We start from the raw sequence: 21,602 nt of genomic DNA, 5'->3' as shown, positions 1-21,602 counted from the left end.
GTCAATACCTACGCGTTGACTGTAGGCAGAAAGGGGTTTGGGATGGTTTCTAGGTATTGTATGTTAGAAACCGAACTAAAATAATAGCGTATAGGCAATTGATATTTTTTAAATTATTTCTTATTATTTGAAGTCAGAATAAAAGTTGGAAATAGTGAATATGAGGAACGGACGAAATAATTTCTGTAAAAACAGTCAATCCATATAATTAACTGAAAAATCAATTTTAATTCTTTTTTTGTGTAGATAAGCAGTGGCAGTAGTAATTAAACTTCTTTAAAATTGTACTTCTTATCAATACAGTTTAAGTAGGCGATCGTATTTTTCTGCTTCTCCAAAAAACATCAATATAAATGAAACATACAAAAAGTTAACACCCCTACTGTATGCGATGAAATAAATACAAACTTTGCGAAATTTAATGATAAAAGTTATAAATAGATGAGCATAATTCTTGCAACTCATCGTTAGGAGGGGGAGAGGGGGGGGATAGCGGGTCTTGCTTAATGTTGCTGTGAGGGAAAGAGATGGCATTATGTACTGTAGTGCTGTGTCTCGCTTCCACCGCGGTTATTTATCATAGCATCATAAGGAATAGATAATTTGTTATCCGTTTATAATTTAGGAGATAAGGGAGGATTATATAACAAATATGTTTAGTAGATCAGTTTAGCTGATTAGTACAGATTTTATATTTACACCAATTATTAAAGGACTTAAGGCGGTTGGAAAAAGCTCCGAAATGGTAATAATTATTACTTTGATTGAAGTTAAATCGACAATAGACTTATGTAACTTAATAAAAACGTACATCGCATTAGTCTAGTTTTATGGATCACGCTCAATATTCATCGAGGGTTTATTAGATTGTTCACTTACAGTCGCAGACAGACACACGTACTCACGCGGCGGGAGTGGCCCAAATAGAACCTTCAAACGGAGCCTCGCGACTCACGTCAAAGCTACGAACGATTCCTTGCAAATTGTATTTACGCGTCCCGCGGGCGCGGGCGGCCTGCCCTTATCGAGTTTGCGCTCAAAGAGCCGCCATTTTTAAAAGTTCCATCTACTCAGGTAGAGGATCCACGGCCAATTGTGGTTCCGCTTTGTTCTTTACCTCCTTTATAGGGTTGACGAAGTTAGCCAGTTTCGGCGCACGAATAATTTGTGTTCCCGGCCGCGCGATGCGATTACGCGAGTTTCGCCCGAATCCGATCCGCCGCTTCCAGCAATCGAATTGTGCCGAGCCGCTTGAGCGAGCCGCCGAGCGAGAACTTCGTTTGTTACAAACATAATGTCCTCCGATCGCAAATTATATTTGGACGAGTTTGTCAAAGGCCTGAGCCAGCGGGATTATCTCTAGTACCTTGTATCCATACCTACCTTGTCAGTTTCCACATAAATACATACAGCTGCTGCATAAATATTAGATAAATAATCTCCACACTAGATTGGGCGGGGAGCATGAAATGAGCTCATTTCTATTCCGCGCGCAAACAAATTCATAACTCACCGAAACTCATAAAATCATCCGCGAAACACACTTTTATTAAACGAAAACAGAGCTAACGCGGTCTGCGCATAAGTTAACATAACATTCCATTCCTTGTTAAAAGATAAATTAGAGCGGGCGCGTCCGGCGTGGAAATGTATTCGCCGAGCCAATCTCTCGCTCCCCGGGGCTATGTCGTAATTGCTTAAGAGAAAAATCCAAATGAGAAATGAAAAGGGATTCCCTTTTCAGAGGAAAAATTATATAATTGAATATCTTTTCGTAAGTATTATGAGGTATAAAATATGATAATTGAGTTTTTGCTTACTGTGAGCGCGAGACGGCGGCGCGGCGTCGGCGGCACGTCAGCGGCGCGTCGGCGGCTGCGCGTCGCCGCCTCTTACTGCGAACACCTAGGATCATCTCGTTTGCTCTCCGCTCTACTTATTCAACTACGTATCAAAGCTGTTTTTGTCGCTTACGATTTGTCAACTTATTGTAATTCAATAGTCAGATAAAAAGGCTGGGTAATTAACTTGAGATAGAGCTTGCTAGGAGATGAGTGGAGAACTTTCACGTTTTCTTGTGTTACCGATGTCAAAATTCTAAGTGATTTCATTGTTTGTGTGATAATACCAACTTTCTCTAGTAACAACAATCCTTTGTGAAATTTAAATAGTATAAGGTAGATTAAAAAGATAGGTTTATGTAAGCGCAGCGTATACGAAGCCCGTGTACCATGAAAACAAGAATTCCAATTCGCACCACTTAAAATCAGATATCCAACTTTTCGTACAATACAAAACTACATAAACACCGTCAAATCACGAGATCATACAGCCTCTATAAAGCAAACTAATGCTCCTAAGAGAAAAAACACGGGATTCAATTTCCCGTGTCGCCGCGCCGCGCAGTCGGTGTCGTTAGCAATCACGACTGTTTGTGACGTAAGCAGGTTAGACCGGCGACTGTCGACACTCGTGACTCGATTCACAAGGCGCTTGTAACGTGGGATCTAGTTGACATTTGTATAGCTCTTATAAGAAGGTAATAAAGTTGATATTTGTAGTTCTTTGCTGGTAAAGGAATTTGGGAATTTTGATTTAAGATGCTTTTTGAATTTGTGTCTTCATTTAATTTGGTATTTGATATCTGGTTGCTTTTTCGTGGGGTCCAATTATCTATCGCCTAGATTACTAAATGTTTTGGACTTTCCTTCTTATCTTAAAGAAACCATTCTCTAGATTCTAATTTCACCATCATCCCAAAGCAAGGTTACAAAGTCTCTTCCAAACAGAGAAGGAACCAACTCCATTGTCACTTACGATTTGGAAACTTTGGGTTCCAATTACTTAATTCTCTATCCCCAGTAGTTAACTTCAAAAATGACCAAACTATCCCCCCACAACTAACGTTCAATAAAACCTTTAAAACTACGAAAATAACCTTACAAATAGTCTATAAACAAGTGATAAATAACGTCTCTACCTATGTTCCCGAGGGCGTGGCCTACCCCCCAATAACGGTTATTCTGAACGAGTGTGAATAACTCCAAGGTATAAGGAAGCAGCAATTTCACTCATGCATTATGTACGAGAGTCCGCCCCGTAAACGTGTTACGATTTTTCATAATAGCCCTCTTTTGATGTTAGCGAGCCCGAGTTTCCTTCACGAATAATTCAAGTTTTATGCGATGCAATTTAGTTTTATTTTTATATTCTCGTTTTTGAATAAATTGGTTTGGGAATTTGTGGGCCTTTAGTGGTGACGGAAGGCTCTTTAAGTTATAGAATTTGAGTACAATATAACGTTTTACATGAGTGACGACTTTTTCTTATTTTATATTTTACTATTTTTGGTTATTTCGTTGCGGTTTCCAAGACTGTTAATTGTTTCCCCTGGGACACACCGAGGTTAAGCGTTTCGTTGCTTTCTTTGAAGGTCCTGGCTTTCAGGTGTTGCAACGATGGGCAAGAGGCGGTCTGGTTAAGACAAAACAAAAATATAAGACGAGTTTCTTTATTCGACCATGGATGGTTTATCAAAGTAGTTTTCTGTATTTTTTTTGTCGCTATCCTTAAACTAACGTACAATAATAATAACTAATGCTTTTCAAAAAAAGATTATTGATGATTATTTGATAATTTAAAATGACGTGAAATAAGACTTAAATCCTAAATTACCCTAATTGAATCAGATATGGTGTAACCAAGTGCATTGCACAAACAATCCGACAAAAATATGAAAAAAAGTATTTAATTTTTTTTGCTGCGAAAAACAACAATGTCATACAATTTCTGAAATAATACTTTCTACAATTTTGAATTTTCATCAAACAAACTTGCTTGTCATCGTAGAGTGACATTTATTATTTATTTATTTATGATGGAAAATGTATATTCGTAAAACAGTAATAAGACATCCAATACAAATACAGTGTACAAATAAGACACCAAAACGCCTCAAATAACTATCAACACTTATTAATACGATATCATACACGTGTGTAATTAACAAACATAATTAGAATTATGTTAATGACCCACATGCAAGAACAATGGCGGCGGGTTCCGTACAGCTAAAACACCAGTTAATTGACGGAACCCTTTCAGTCGCGCACTAATTAATACAATTTAAGCGCGTAATTAGAGAACACGTGTGATGAGCGCTAGTGATGGGGCAGTGTATCGATGTTATTCAAATTTACAATTAAAAACATAATTTGGAATTTACACATTGCAATCAGGAATTATAAGTTTTTTGTAGGTTTCGTTTACTGAAAAAATCATATTTTTTTTATAAAAAATATTCTAGTTGATATGTGACAGCGCAATATACAGCATAAAGCCGTATTTTATCCTCACCCACAAAAATGTACTTTAAGACGTGGTGGAAGGCCTCTTGACCGCTCCCCTAAAGCTCATGAGAAAAACACAGCCGATTTGAGACCTATATTCTTCTTTTCTGAAGCCAGTTAAAGACGGCATTCAAAATACCTGGTTTTTAGCCGGAGAAATCCTCATATACTTTCACCAAAAGGCAGCGAGAATGACGGACTCTTACCGGCCAAAACTGGAGAGCTTCATCCTTCCCTTGTACTATTTACCACGGGGACACGATGCAAACTACCGCGACAGCATTCAACATACCTATTATAACTGAATTCAAGTGACCAATTAGAATGTGCTCACATTAGAATCTAACACGAGTATTATTGAACAAAACTAGCTGACGTTGTTCGCGACATAATGGCGTTATATAAGTGGCTAGATGTGCATTTTATTAAACCTAATTTTATGACTGGACTGAGTAATGTCCACTTACTTTGTGCATACCAAGCTCTCGTTACCTAGCTCCTTATTTAACTTGTGAAATAGATAGGAGATATTATGTTATAAAGTTAGAATTATTGATGAGTGCTGTATTGTTTTAACCTAGGTCCATAGGTTTATGATGGATATGAATCTTGCCAGTTTAAAAGGGTTCTTGTTGGTCCTATTGGACCTGTATGTATTTATTTAAAAATGGTACGTACACCAATAACATCACATGACTTTGATGTTATGTAGCCCATATCCAAACACAAACAGTTTTTATCTCATCATTATGAGAGGTTCTGTTGTGATTAGCGAGTCGACCCAAACTATACAGGTTCATCGTATTAATAAATTGAATTGTAGTACCGAATTATGCTAGAAAAAAATTACAACTCTAAACTACTCAAAAATAACCGTATTTCCAAAATAGCAACCTACACTTAAAATAAACATTAAAGCACACAATATTTAAAACCTGTTTTACAAAACAGATACCTGTATTAAAACACTCGATTCGCAAAATCACTCGATGTCCCATCACTAGACCACTTGACATAGCTCCGCATGTTTCCCCGCCGCTCGACTAACGCATTAATTTATGCCTTTTTTACGCAATAACGCTTAATTGGACTTTATTTATCACTTTTAATTTTTCTAATTTGATAACTCAGTGTAGTCATTGAAATTTATGACGCTGGCGACAATGCTGTCTCAATTTATATGCGTAATTTGAACGAATGTGTTTCGATTTAGTTTTATGAGAATAGCCCACACTTCGTTTGAGAATAAGCCTCTATTAGATTGATGTTTGGACTTTATTCTGATCGGCTGCGGTTCGTTTGAACGGGTGTTGGCGAGGAGAGAAGAGTTACTGAAAATGTGAATTATTTTTGTGTTTAAGTTTTTTGCTATTTATTGCTTTTATTAACGATCTAGAAAATCCATCTAAATATGTAGGTACATATTTTCATTGATAATTCTTATTTTTCATTTTATTCTATTAACATGTGGTTTTTTTTAAACTAGGAATAGTCATATTAGATACAAAAACAAAAGACCGTCCACATTGAAAACCACATTAAGTATAATAAAAAGGAAATTTAAGATCAAACCCGAGTTTCCCCTAAACCATTTCCATTGTTCCAATACAATAAATAAATAATAAAGAGTAGATTTTTAAGTCACATATCCTTATTGTTTCGGGAGACTCTTACCGAACGGCTTATAAGCTCTATTGGGGAGGTCGGGGATTTTTAAACCAAATGTAAGCAGTTTAAAGTCCGCGGGGAGATGCGGCTACATTAGCTGCGGCGGATTTGAGCAAATGTTATTATTTGTGTTGACGGATTAGCGCCGATTGACGGCTGATGCCAAACTCCGGGGAAGTGAACTCTTTTAACAGATATTTTGCGTTTCTGTTTATTTTATTAACACGGGTTTACTTCATTTTCTCAGTGTCATTTTGTGTTATTTTGAACCCTTGCTTTTAAAAAATCCTCCACTTTAATATTTATTTAATATTGCATGCCACTAAAATTTTTGTAGCTCAACTTACTGTTAGTACTTAAGTTAAAGAAACAGCTTTCAATTTATTATTAAAACCAAAAAATCAGTTTCGACTAAAAAACCTAAATTCTTACAATATACTGTAGAAAGGAAACCGAACAAAAAAATATTAAATTCGGTATTTGGACAAAAAGAATAGCAAAAGTTCTACCACAAAAAAGTTCAAATACAAAAAGTATATCTCAACCCGCTCGCGATCATCAATACAACACGGGGGTATTCTGAACCCTCGCGTACCGGACTTATAGACTTGACGTGACCCCCGGCGGTTGAGGGTTGGATGCGGTTTGCTACAACTGTTGCAATCAAGTGGGGTTACTGCTCCGCCGGCTCCTATTCCCGTTGGCTGTAGAAATATTTGTTTAATTAACGCGTATTTATTTTTATTAAACTTTATTTACAAATATGTTGTACGGTATTTTTATTTTGGTTTGATACAATGATAGCGAAGGGCTGTTTTTTTTTTAATAGTTGCGTTCTAAAATACTATTTATAATCGTTTATACTATAATCGTTTTTAGGTAGAGAACAAATTGGAAAATACTGCAAAATAACTATTAGTAAATAAAGGTGCAGGGGCAAGAGTGTATGTACATTGAATACTTCAATAGATTTAAAAAATATAAATATTAAATCAGCTTATTTAATGCAGCACCCATAATTTGCAACAAAACAGTTTATATTACTATTCAAGCTTTAATTTATGTGAGTGCTCGCATCTTGTATTGCACCTCTACATAATAGAGGAAGCCCGCCAAAAATAATAAAAAACCGTGCAAAAATTCAAGAAGACAAGACGAGTGCAAAGAAACCTTGTTTATTTATAAGGTCGCGTCGCAAACACATTACCAGATTACCCCGGTCTACCCGCGTTACCGACCCTACGCGTAATTCTGCAAATGGCTGTAACTTGAACCGGGTTTAAAATTGAAATTTATATGTGCGTATTATGTATGAGTGGGATTATGGCGAGCTGAAGGCAGTCGCGGACCGCGCGGGCCCTGGAGACGCGGGGCAGAGGGATGACGTCTAAGGGTTGTTATTTTAGATTATTGGCAATATTTGATCATCATTCTAGGCTTTTTACACCCCTTTGAAATTTAAATAACAGTTCGGGAGGTTTTCTTGCGGTGTGTTATCCAGCTGTTGGTTACAAGTTTTATTTTCTTACTAGCTGTTGTCCGCGACTTCGTTCCCGTGGGTAGAAGTTATATTATGATTTATACTGCCTGTTTTTTCACATTTTCATTGTATTATCTCGCTCCTATAATAATTTAAGATAAAAAAAAAAAAAAAAAAAAAATCAATTGACCAGTAGTTCTGAGATTAGCGCGTTCAAACAAAAAAAAACTCTTCAGCTTTATATATTAGTATAGAAGTATAGATGACAAAGGTCATATGCATCAATAGTTTGCGGTCACATAAGTTCTGTTTCCCGTTCCCTTCACACATTTCCTTCTAAAACCCAAGAATTATAGAATGAGCATCGAATAATAACTAATTAGATAGTCAATTAACGAAGTGTCAAAAAGAAAATAAGTGACGTCTATCCTAGCGTGTGAACAAACCACATTTAAAACAATTATTGATCCAGTAATACAGGCAATTTATCTGAAGGGCCATTGGGATAAATCCGGGATATCGATACCACTTAGAACCCTTTACAGTTCTCCTCTTGACATACACTGGGTGACTCCAATAAGTGCGTTTTTCGTAGTCATTTGAATGAGTACGGCAGTGTAAAAATAATTATTGTAGGTTAGTTTCATTAAAAGTCGAAAACGACAGGATTATTTCAGGTTGGATATGTGTCTAAGCGAGATTAGTATAAATAGAACTTATCAATGAAAATGCTTCGTCAGGTCGTCGTCATAACGCTAAAACTACTTTCTAGATCTGGCTGAAATTTTAATGGCATTAACCACACGGCAGCCATCACCTTAAAAAAAGTCAGTCGAATTACGAATGTGATTTCAATCTGTCAAAGTTATCTATAACGCTTTCAATATAAGTGTTCCCTATTTAAATATAAGTGATATTAGATGTCTTTTTTATAGTTTTCTAATTTGTTTTATAGTAGATATAATAATTATTTGTACCAATTCAAATATTTACGTGACAGAAACAGCAGAATATTACGCTGCGCAATGTATGTAACATCTTTATTACCATACTAGTTAGCTGCTGCCCGCGACTTCGTCCCCGTGGGTAGAAGATATAAGTTATGATTTATGACCTGCCTGTTTTTTTTTTCACATTTTCCATTGTATCTTCGCTCCTATTAGTCGCAGCGTGATGGTATATAGCCTAAAACCTTCCTCGATGAATGGTCTATTCAACACCAAAATAATTTTTCAATCAATTTGGACGAGTAGTTCTTGAGATTAGCGCGTTCAAACAAACAAACAAACTCTTCAGCTTTATATAATAGTATAGATTATATCTTTAACTTATCTTTATCAAAATTAGGATTAATATTAAATTGTATTAATATGATTAGATCACACATTACCTAATCTACCCTTTCTGACCTGCATCAAACTATGATGATGGAACCCGTCATATTTGTTGTCATTGCCTAAATAATATATGACAACCGCTGTTTGCCTGTGTGCAAATAACAGCGACCAACTACTACTGACAAAGTAAATAGGAAAGAAATTTATGACCATGCCTGTTCATGGCAGGTTTACATATGAACCCTGTATTGTTGAAAAATTTAAATACTATTTTATTTTTTAGCAACAGAAACATACAAGCTACTTAAAATAAAGCCTATTAACTGTTGACAATAACTTGATGACGTTCTATTGGAACTAATTAGGGCTATTTCACGACGATGAAAATATAACCAACAAGATCCAGTCTGAAGTTCTGAGGTAACAAAATACAGACGAATAGGATCCTTCTCCTTTTTAAAATCGGTTCAAAAATATAATACTCTATTGTTATAAGGGAGTATTTTTTAATAGTTAATTTGATTGTCCTTTTGTTTTTCCTTTCTTTTGATACCTACCCGTAACTATTCGTGACAATTAACCACAATTTTTCCATTATCTTGTCGAACATAACCGTCTAAACGGCGGCCATTATAAAACTGACCGTCACAAACTCACAAACCGCCAAGCAGATTACAAATGACTAAATAAACAAATTGTGTATTAAAAAAACATACCGCTGTATTTAAAACGGGACTCGGTGGCTGCTAATATCTTGAGAGGTAGAGACGATTACAGCTATTAAATATGCATTAACGAATTTTTCTCCTTAAAAGCTGAAAAAATGGCGTAAAGAGAAAATTGGCAATTAGACCCTCTCTCCCCTAGCCGCCACCCACCTTCGCACAAGAATTAAATTTGCTTCTTAAAGATATACATAAATTGAGTGTTAGGACGCTTTAATATTTTCCTTTTGGAAATTATGTTGGGAATTAGCTAATTTATATTTATATCGGCTTGTGTGATTAGTGTTTTTTAAGAGAATCTTAATTAACCTGTTTTTATAGTTTAAATATTAAGGAGAAATTTACTCGGTGGCCAAGAAATATGATCGAAATACCGCAAAACTAATTTAGTTGTTATAATTTATAAAAACTATTTGACATAATTTAATGTCATCAGTGTCAAATGTCACTATAATATTTTATTTTGAAAAAAATAACTTATGGAGTTTCTTGCCGGTGCTTCTCCTTATGAATGAAACTTTGGAACCGTGCAACTAGAGTCAGTAATGTCACGTTTTAAAAGCGCCTGAGAAACGGCCTATTCGAAATAAAAACTTTTTGATTTTGATTTTGAGTGTAATCATGAGTAGCTTCGACTTCGTTTTGTTCTGAAATTGGTGAAAGGACCCCGATAAATGAATCTGCCATTCAAAAGTTATAACATTACATCGATTTTCAATAATATCTACGTTGTGTTTATCACTCTCATCACAACGCAGACAACAATTTCGAAAATCTCCAAACAGCTTAAACAAATCCTGACATTACAGCAAATTACCCGCGTCTCTATTATTTGATTGTCTATGCCTTTGATATTCAACCTCATGAAGTGCCTGACACGTCTCTATGAATAAATTATCGATTTATAGTTGAGCCGCTAACTGAATCCACACTTGCCTCGCCCGCCGCTGCACAAATGAAAATTAATAATGCAACATTATAAATTGACAGTAATTCTGTTGATACAGTGGCGACGGCACTTCTTGGTAACAATATTCTAGAAATTCTACGGTGTTCTAGCAGATAGAAATTTTCATTAATTACTGTTGTTTATAATGTAAACTATTTTTTCAAATTTGAATTGAACTTTCATACGCTATTTAAATTATTGTGCTTAGAATATATACTTACCTATTTGGATGGGTGATATATTATTTGTGAGGCTTATTGCGTAGGGTTTCTTAATTACAAACTAAAAACTATTTTAGTTTAATATTTAAATATCGTATATCTAAATAGGACGTGTTTGTATTGTGTTGGAATTTTGAACGAAAGTAAACAATTTTCAATTCAGTACTTTTAGCGCCTTAGTGATAAGAATTAATCACGAATAGTCTGATTTTAGAACTAAGTTAAACCTGATAATTATTTATTCATGTAGGTACGTGTTATTAGCTATTGCCAGCGGCTTCGCCCGATAAAATCGAAAATGATCCCACTGAAACATAAAGTCGAGATAAAATTGTCTTAATCCAGGTTATAACCTATCTGTGTACCAAGTTTACTCCAAATCCGTTCAGGCTTTTGCACGATAGAGTAAAAAAACATTCATCCATGTCTTAAAAGTTTCGCGTTTATAATATAAATAGAATTTAAATACTAGGTAGATGGTTACACATTAGATACGGAAACATATTTTCATTCACGTTATAACAAAAAACAATACCAAAACCTTTATTTAAGTTTCCATCTGTAATATAACCTCCTTCCCAATAGCGAATACCTACATACCGTATAACTAACACACAAACTACGACATCAGCGAGGGGAGAGGCGGGCAGAGTGTCGCTATAATCAGTTAATTGCATGAATAATTGAACGCAGTCATTAGCCGCGTCGACCGCGCCGCCGTTACACCCAACTAAATATAGGTTAGAGGACGAATTCCTGTACATGGACTACAGTCAGTACAGGCTGGACAGGGAACATGGTACACGAAGTACAGGGAACAGGAGAGGTATTACTGGGTACAGGGTGCGGGGAAATTAAGCTGTTAATTATGTTCTTAAATTAATTTGAGAATTTGTTAAGTTTTTGTTTTGTGTTTTTGGTTCGTAGGAGATTATTATTAATCGTGTCTTTATATTTACTTGTTTGTAGTACATTAAGAAAATGTTTCTTTGTATATAGAGAAGAAATAAGGTTAAGGATAATGTTTATTTACTTAAAGATTGCCATTCCTAAATGTGTTTATTAGTGTCATATTTTTTATGTTGCAACACAGAGATTTCAAAACTATAATTCTTAATCTTTAACGTTTAACTTTTTAAACTAAAATTCATTCTAAATTCAAACTGTATATAATTAACAATTACACCAAAGTGATACATGTTTACAAGAGCGATGCATAATTAGAGGGTGTCACAGCGTAAGCCGCGGGCTTAGCATATAGCGTCAGATTAGTTGTGATCTCGGGTCCTGTCTCTTATCAGACCGCATTTTGAGACGCGACTGATTACATGAGACTTGATTTGACTGTAGCTTTATATACTGTGCTTAATTATAATTGTTTATAGTATATAATGTGCAGTATGGCTTATACATTTTGTGGAAAATTTGTATGCTTGCTACACAGGTACAGCTGGTATGTTGTTGGTAAACGCAGGAGACGGTACACGGCGGTTTATGTTTACCTACTCGGTAAGAGTAACACTGTCCATGAGGATTCCCTCACTTTACCCAAAAAAGATGTTTCCGTTTCACACAATATTCAAATACCTAGTGAATGAGATATGTCCAGAGCGCAACCAGCCAGCTATTCGGTACATAGAGCACAATCATGTGGTTCAGCACAGTTATGTGTGTCTAAATCTTACAACCTGATAGGTCAACGATCACATTTTAAACGTGCTCTTTAACAGTCACAGACCATCACTTTCTTTCCAAATTGTCAGTTTTAGGAAGACGTTCCCATCCATAGACAGATACAAGACCATGGTCTATTCAAAACCGTTGATAATCGCTATCGCGTTACGTTCAAGACACAAATTCCTCCGCCAAACTAAGTTGAGCGAGTGACGTCAGCCGCCAGCTACAAATAACTACTTTACATCGTTTATGAATATTACATGCCACTCAATTTCACCAGCCTTGTCCTAATCAAAACATTAACGCTGTTAAGCGTAATATTAATTCTCTTTGTTCGTACTACCCGACAGTGCTCTCTGGTTGAATATTCATATTAGTCGGGACTCAAGGAGGACATTTTCAAATGCCCCCCCCCTCCTCCACCCCGCTCCCTCTAAAATCAATTAATAGAGGCGCGCTTCGTTACACAATCCTAACTTGACCCCTGCTATACATAATGGAATTTCAGACTGCAAGAGAATCATTGATATAGGAGGGAGTAAGATTTTTAAAGGATGGTTTTATGTGGAAAGTTTTATTCCAAATGTGGTCGCAGACGTTAGGTTAGCGGAAACCTTAATGAGATATTGGTTTGTAGCTTTCCGAAATAATTCTAAATAAGAAGTATTCTAAATAAAAAACCCTTTACTCCCTGAATATTATCACACATTCCCCGAACTATAAAAAAATCTTATCAAGATTACTTAAATTAGTTAATCACCACATACCAGCATACAAATTCTTTTAACCACTTCATTACATAACATATCATTAAACCTTCAACACTACAAAACTATTTATCCTTTCCAATATCAGCATCCTCAAAGCCTTTAAATAAAACTCCCGATACCGATACCGATGAGTGAGGTGTGTTGGTGTAGACGCCTGGAAGCGCGTTAGTGTCGCGGCCGCCCATCAATTATTAGCGCCGGTAATGAACGCAAATCCTTTGATTCCATTGAACGAGTGCCAGAGGGAATTTGTGGGGGGTGGTGCGAGTCGTAATCGTAAGCGTAATCGCTCATACACCCATGAGCGATTTTGTGTTTACCTGTAAGTAGACAGAATAAGGTACAAATGGTTAACTGGTAGAGAATGCCTCAGGCAAAAAGTTTGCAATTGTTGGTATTTGAATTTCGCCCTATAGTAAATTGCATTATTAATACTGCTTGGACGCTATGCAACAAACTTTTCCTTGTTAAACATTGCATAATAAAACAACCTTTTCTCATCACCAAAGCATTTCGGTTTCCCGGAAAAAGCCAAATAGTTCGTTTATATGAAACAACCTCATGTCTCATTACCAAAAGAAATGAAGCTTAACATTTTTTGGAGCGCTAACGATCGAGTCACGTGACGGAATCTAATAGCCATACCGTTTAGCGTTTCGATCTGTTCTAAAATTTCCATTACAACATACGATAAAACTGATAATTCAAAGTCACTCAGTGACAAGGAGTTGTTTAGTGAGACTGTCCAGAATAGACAAGGTGGCCTGAACGAACCCGCTACCGCTCATGACTTGATATGGTCTCCGTCGCGGCACATCAAGTATGCACTGAGGGAATGCGAGAACAGCGCGACACCTCGGCCCAGCGTTCATTTCATTGTCTGTCCCAACGCCATCTAGCGCTGAATTTTGTAATAGTTTCAGCATAACGATGTGTTTTAGTGTTGTTGTTAATTGGATAAATATTTGTATAAACCTTATTTACTTTGTAACTGTTTTCTTTAAGGATATTTAGAGTTACTCATTGTTTCATATATTATATAGTATTCTTTGATATCGTAGCTGATGTTTGGCCTGTTAGAAGCATAAGTTAGACAATAAGTTGTAAATTAACATTTTTCTTAAAACAGCTACTAACAAAGAGTTATTAAAATTGTTGCTTCTGAATTTAAACACGCACAAGACAGAAGTTTATAGGCACATCAACAATTGGATTTATAATTGTAACTTAAACATTGAAAAAGACAATAGGGAAATAATTTTCCTGAATTTCAAACTACCGCACAATTTACAAACGAAACCACTATTCAAATCGCAAACGTCCACACATAACCTAAAAAAAAACACAAATTGTATTACACCATTTTTTAAAGCGCAGATCACCCTAAGACATGGCGCTTGTCTCGTTCGTCTCGAGTCTCGGTTGACTGCCCACAAATAACGTTTGCGAGATCAAAGCCAGCTCACTCGATATGCAACACTTTGCACGACAGATTTTAAATAAAACATTCTCTGTAGAGAAACTTTAAAATTACATTTAAGTAGTACGGGGTTATTGAGTTGCATAATATTAGATTCGATTAGAATAATCTTTATTGTACATCATCATAAAATACATATATCATCATAGCCCTAACGTACGGAAAAAAAAATGGAAGATAGTAATAGAAGTAATGGTAAAATAAAAGAAAGTGAGACCCCTCTGCCAGCTAAGTCCATCAAGAATGATAATAAGGTGGAAGTGCGATCCTCAGCATCACATAATGTTACGACGAGAAAAGGCTCTGCTGTAAGAAAGGAGGAGTTGATTTCTACGTCGAAGGAAACTTTACGCAGTATTATTCAAGAGGAAATTAACTCGGCTTTCTCCAATATTAATAATACACTTATGGAACTGAAGACCGAAGTAACTGTGTTGCAAAATAGTGTTAAGTTCATGACTGAAAAGTATGATTCTATTATTGAACGAATATCCTGTGTAGAAGTAAAGACCAAGATAATAAATACACTCGAGATGGAAGTAAATGACTTGAAAGGTCACTTGAAAGTGCTTAATGAAAGTATTGAAAAACAAGAGCAATGGGGAAGGCGGTCCAACATTGAAATTATAGGTCTACCAGAAAAAAATGGTGAAAACTTGATTGAAACCCTCTCTAAGCTAGCTACATATGCTAAATGTCCTTTCAACGCGCAGACTGACATCGATTTTGTGACTAGAGTGGCTCACCTAAACAAGGATCTCAAAAAACCAAAGCCAGTGGTAGTCCGCTTTCTGTCCAGGTATAAGAAAGATGAGTTTTTATCCCACTTGAGAGATCAAAAAGATCTAAAAGCCTGTGACATTGGCTATACTGATAAAACATCTCGGATTTATTTTAATGAACACCTAACAAGTTCCAAAAAGATGTTATTAAGCAAAGTGAAGAAGTTAGCTGAAGAAAAGCAATACAAATATGTATGGGTAAAAAACTACACTATACTAGTACGTAAATTCGACTCAGGTTCAGCAATTCATATTTTGACCGAGGATGACTTAAAAAAGTTAATTTAGGAAGATATACTATTGTTCTTTATTGTCAACTGTTAATTTTAGCCGAGTTTATCATTGTAGTCTTTATGCTTATTCTCAAGTTTATTCATAAGCAGAACCTAATTCTAAGTAATATATTAATTGTATCTCTGTTTGTTATAATTCTTAATGTAAGGAAACTTGTTTTTTGTTTTTGTTTTGAACGGAACCAAATACTTAACAATATATTAATTATGTCATTGTTTGTTACAGCATTATTAATTCAGTTGGTAAAATATTACATACATTCCATAATTGGCTCAATGCTTAGAGTAAGGAAATTCAATTTTTGTTTTGTTCTTGAGTGGAACTATTTACTTAACTATATATTGTATATATTAATTATAGCATTATTTGTTACAGCAGGAAGAATGAGGAAGTTATTGATTAAATTGGTAAACTATGATGCATATTCCATAATTGGCACTGTGGATTCGTCTTGTTCTTATCTCTTGATGTTAAAAGGTACCTTTTATTTAATTGTCACAAAATGTTATATTACTAATATCTCACATTCTCTCAAATAAGTATTTATTACCAAAATGTTAGGGGATTACGCACAAAGACAAATTTATTTCTCAAAAATTTGTTGCTCTGCTCATATGATGTGATTTGTTTGAGTGAGACTTGGCTGTTGCCTGGGATATTTAATTCAGAATTGTTTGATGACAGGTTTAGTGTTTACAGATGTGATAGGGATTACAGTTCTAGATCAGATAAGAAGGGTGGAGGGGTTCTTATTGCAATAAGGAAGGGTTTATCAGTTGAGGATGTCAGCATCAAACCTTCAAATGACTCAATGTCAGCAGATATTTTATCTTTGAATGTTTGTGTTAAAAAACCAACTTTAAATTCCAAACTAAGGTTGTATTGTTGCTATTTTCCGCAGACTAATTCTCAGCTTAATGAAGAAGTTTTATTCTATGAACAAGTTTCCCAATCTGTAGTAACTTATCCAAATGATCTATTCTTCATAACAGGTGATTTTAATATAAGAAATGCAGACTGGCTATCAACAGGACAGAATAACCAGGCTGTTTTAAACTCAATAGGAACAGATCCCTTAGTTAATGCTTTGTCAAACTTTTTGTCACTTAATGATTTTTCACAATATAATCTGATTGCAAATATTAATAACAGACAACTCGATCTAATATTAAGTAATGTTAATTGCACAGTTGCCAAATCTACATTCCCATTAGTCACTGAAGATCCTCACCATCCAGCGTTGGATGTTATTATTAGATACATAAAATTAAACACTTTACATTCCCCACCGAAAGTTACTCGTATGTTTGGTAGTGCCGACTATGATGCTATTATTTCTCTTCTTTGTTGTATAGATTGGGAGACTGTCATAGATGAGGATAACATTAATGAATCTTTATTAAGATTTTATAGTGTTCTAGAGGAAGTGATAAGTGCTCATGTTCCAAGTAAAACTATATATAACAAAAATAAATATCCAGTATGGTACTCCACAGCATTAACTAAAATTATTAAAGAAAAATTAAAGTTTCACAAGAAATGGAAGTGTTATGGTCAATATAAGGATTATTCAACCTTTGTTCTTTTAAGGGATAGACAAAAAAGAGTTGCTAAGCAATGTTATGATAATTATATAAAAAAAATTGAAAATAATATATCAAAAAATAGTAAACAATTCTGGGCTTTTATTGAGAGTAAAAAAAAATCAAATTACCTCCCCGACAGTCTACACCTGGATGATGCTGCATCCTCAGACGGTAAACACATAGCAGATCTCTTTAACACTTATTTCAGCTCTGCTTTTGAAAAAGATACTATGAATTGTCCAACTAACTCAAGTTTTGTTTGTCAAAACCAGACGTCTTTAAATCTTAGTGGAATTAGTATTCCCTTAAATACTGTTTTGAATTACCTTAAAAAACTAAACACTGAAAAGGGATGTGGTCCTGACGGCATACCTCCTTTATTTCTGCAAAAGTGTCATAAAGCTCTGTCAACCCCTTTACATAAATTATTCAATGCATCCTTACGATCAGGTGTCATGCCAATATTATGGAAACGGTCATTTGTTGTCCCCATCTTTAAAAGTGGTGACAAACACGATATTAAGAACTACCGTCCCATTTCTAAGCTTAGTGTAATACCTAAACTGTTTGAGAGAATTGTGTGTGATATGATTACGCCGCTTGTTAAGCCCTTATTGATACCTCAGCAACATGGCTTCATTAGTAAAAAATCTACTGAAACTAACTTGTGTGACTTTATTGATAATGTGACCTTGGCTATGGATGAGGGCTATCAAGTAGACGTCGTGTATACCGATTACTCAAAGGCCTTTGATAAAATTTCCCATAGAATACTTATACGTAAGCTCGAGAGCATCGGTATACATGGCGACTTGCTTAGGTGGTTGGAGTCTTACCTGCGAGATCGTAGTCAGGCTGTTACTATTAAAGGTTTCTGTTCAACATTTATACCGATTACATCAGGCGTACCACAAGGCTCGCATCTAGGACCCCTCTTATTTAATATATATATTAATGATGTTCATTCAGTATTTAATAATTCAAATTTCTTGTTATATGCTGATGATAAGAAGGTTTATAAAATTATAAAAAATATAGATGATTGTCGAGGACTACAAAATGATATAAATAATTTATCTAACTATTGTACTAATAATATGCTTTACCTCAATGTAAAAAAATGTCATATAATTACATATACAAGAAAGAAAAAATATATTGAGTATAGTTATAAATTAAATAATGAATATATCAATAGGGTGTCTGAAGTGCGAGATTTGGGAGTCCAATTAGATAGTAGACTGATCTTTGATAGGCACATCACGTCCATTGTTAGTAGGGCTTATCGTATGTTAGGTTTTGTGCTGAGAGCTACTAAAGATTTTAAGCGTTTGTCGACAATATTGTTGTTGTATAAGACGATCATCAGGCCAATTCTGGAATATGCATCTGTGGTATGGAACCCACAATACAAAGTATATATTGAGCAAATACAATGGATCCAAGATAAATTGAATAAGCATATAATATGGAGAAGTCATAAAAATAATTATTCTGAAAAAATACCTCATATACCTTCGTTAGAGACAAGACGAAAGGAACGTGACCTTTATTTTTATATAAAATATTAAGAAGTCAAGCTGACTCTCCTTACCTCTTAAATAGGATAGGTTTGAGATGTCCACGTATTAATTCTCGAAAGAAATCTTTATTCTTCATTCCTACTGCAAGAACTAATTATGGAAAAAATGTATTTATTTCAAGAGCATGCCGGCTGTATAATGATATTATAAATAACGGAAATAGTGATACCCTCATAGATGTTTTTAACCTGTCGTTTCCTAAATATAAAAAAATCATTCACGATTGTTTGGTTCCTCTCAGCATTTGAGATTTTTTTTTTAGTTTGATACAAAGAAGATTTGTTATTTTTATTTTTATTTTTGATACTGAAATATTGTATTGAAATTTTTGATGCTGAAGTATTGTATTTTTTCATGGATGTTTTTAGCATTTCGTTTCCTAGAATTGGGGAAGTCATTCACGTTTGTTTGGTTCCTCTCAGCATTTGGGATTTTTTGGCTTGGTGCGGGGAGGAGTTTTTGTTCTTGGTGCTGAGGTGTTGTATTTTTCTCATGGATGTTTTTAAACAACGGAAGTTTGAAAGCATCTATGAGGAAGTGCAGTGTTTCGGTGTCGGGGATGGGAATTCTTCTTTGTATCGGGCTGGGAGGGGTCTCGGGTGTTGGGAGGGGCCGGGCGGGCGTGGGTGATTTTTTATTTTTTTATTTTTTTTGGATTTGGGAGGCGGGGTGTTGAAGACATCTGTAAGATACAAATAATTTTTATTTTGAATACTGAAATATTGTATTTTTTCATAGATGTTTTTTAACATTTCGTTTCCTAAATTTAAAAGAGCCATTCACGATTGTTTGGTTCCCATCAGCATTTGAGATTTTTTTAACTTCAACAATTTAGTTTGATGCAAGGAAGAATTTTATTTTTATTTATTTTTGATACTGAAATATTTTTTTTTTTCTCCTCTTTTTCATACCTGTTTAACATTCTTGGCGCGAATGTATTGTTTAAGTGTGGAAACTGTTTTGGATTATGTTTAGTTTATTATGATTGTAATTGTTTATATATAATATCTGTTTGTTTCCCTAATAAAATAAAATAAAATAAAATAAAATATTAGAATGAAAAAAAATAATACCCACAAGTGACGTCACTTGCAAGTTCTCTTTTGATCGATTCATGTTGGCTAAGAAAAGTATTCATTATTATTTAGTAAACTACTATAGGCACACAGAAAAAGGGCATTGGAAAAAAATTACATCTCTATTGCCAAATATTTACTAAGTTTGCATTTTACGTTAGCTTAATGTTATTCAACTTATAAACCAAAGTGTTCTGAACTAAAAAAGGTTTGTTCTTGTTATCACAACAGCATACACTTGATTTCCATAGATCAGCCCGTACAACGGAAACAGACGACACAAATAACATTTTTGATTCATTTTTAATCTGTGGTTCTCATCATCATAAGTAACGACTTTGATTATTTTTTACATTCTTTACCCACATCACAAATCTAGCAACGATAAAGACACCTCATATAGTACGAGCATGTCCTTACATCCACGTTTCTTTGCAGTACGGGCGCGTTCCGCACCTCCCCTGGCGCGGGCGAGCCGCCACCAGCGCCGCCGCCGCCCCTGTTCCTGCCGCCACACTTGTCACATCTCTCACAACACCTGAACCATCTGTCGCAGCCCTTCTTCCCGCTAAAAGGTAAGGATTTAAAGCTCTCTGTGTGATTATTTGATCAAACATCAAGGGTATCTTTTTTTAATTAAATGCCAGGAAAAAAGATTTCAAGTCCAAAGTGGTCAACTAGTATCAAGGTGTTTCAATGATTATCGTTGTTCTGTTCCAAAATGTAGGCAATTACCTACTCTGAAAAAAAGAAAACCAATAAAGCATAAGTCGAAGTTGCAAAATAATATAATGTCAAAACCGAGTCGTGGGTTCGATCCCCACATACGACAAGCATTTGTTTACTCCACGATCGGGACTTGACGTGACGTGTCCATGCGACTTGAACATTTGTGAAACACCCCAGTTCCTCGATACAAGGATTAAATTCCTTAATGCGAGAGTCGTTGTTCCTAAAACGAATAAAAATACCCACTATACTTCTAGACCTTGACACTTAAAATAAATACTCTTATTAATATTTTGCAAACATTAACTATGTCAATTCTTTCTCAGGTTGGGGTGCACCTTGCCCTTGTTGCCCTAAGGAGGAGGCTCGGTCCTCCAGCGTGGCAGAACTCCGGCGGAAGGCTCACGAGCACTCCGCCGCACTCCTGCACTCCCTCGCCAGCTTCCAGTCTCGCGCCCTCCTCCCCTTGCCGCTCCCGCTACCACTCCCCCCCCTACCGCTACTCCCACATGAATCCCAACAACCGGCGCCTGCGCATGAAACGCAGAAACATCACGAATAAGTTGTATAGAGTTGAGGAATGTATACAATATTGTTTCATTCTATAGTATTGCCATTGTATGTAATAAATTGCAATATGAGGACTTGAGGAGTATTCTGTTCTTCGGAATATTGGGGTATATTCTCAAGTCTCAACGAATTCAGCTGAATAGTGTTCTTTTCGTAACTGGATTATGAATAGGACGAAATAAAATTACGATGTCTACGTTCAATATTATTTAGATTAATAATAATAAATATTACAGACAAGTAACTATCTAATTGTAAACTTGTATCATCGCATCACTCGTGAATTCAAAGTGCCATGTCTTTCGAAAGTCGATTGCCATAATTAT

General features: G+C 35.4%; 1 protein-coding gene across 1 annotated transcript in view; it reads left to right on the top strand.

Annotated features, from left to right (window-relative positions):
* The window catches only part of LOC113499170 (dorsal root ganglia homeobox protein-like), a 57,168-nt gene extending 35,805 nt beyond the window's left edge, over nt 1–21,363 (top strand). The window contains exons 8-9 of the mRNA XM_026879535.1: nt 20,416–20,552; nt 21,033–21,363. Of these exons, the coding sequence (XP_026735336.1) occupies nt 20,416–20,552; nt 21,033–21,268 (373 nt within the window). The 3' untranslated portion in view covers nt 21,269–21,363. The remainder of the gene's footprint in view (nt 1–20,415; nt 20,553–21,032) is intronic.
* The last annotated feature ends 239 nt before the right edge of the window (nt 21,364–21,602 follow it).

Source organism: Trichoplusia ni, chromosome 1, assembly GCF_003590095.1.
Source record: "Trichoplusia ni isolate ovarian cell line Hi5 chromosome 1, tn1, whole genome shotgun sequence".
NCBI lineage: Eukaryota > Metazoa > Arthropoda > Insecta > Lepidoptera > Noctuidae > Trichoplusia > Trichoplusia ni.
The sequence above is the reverse complement of the archived record's forward strand: the minus strand, read 5'-3'. Positions and strand labels throughout refer to the sequence as shown.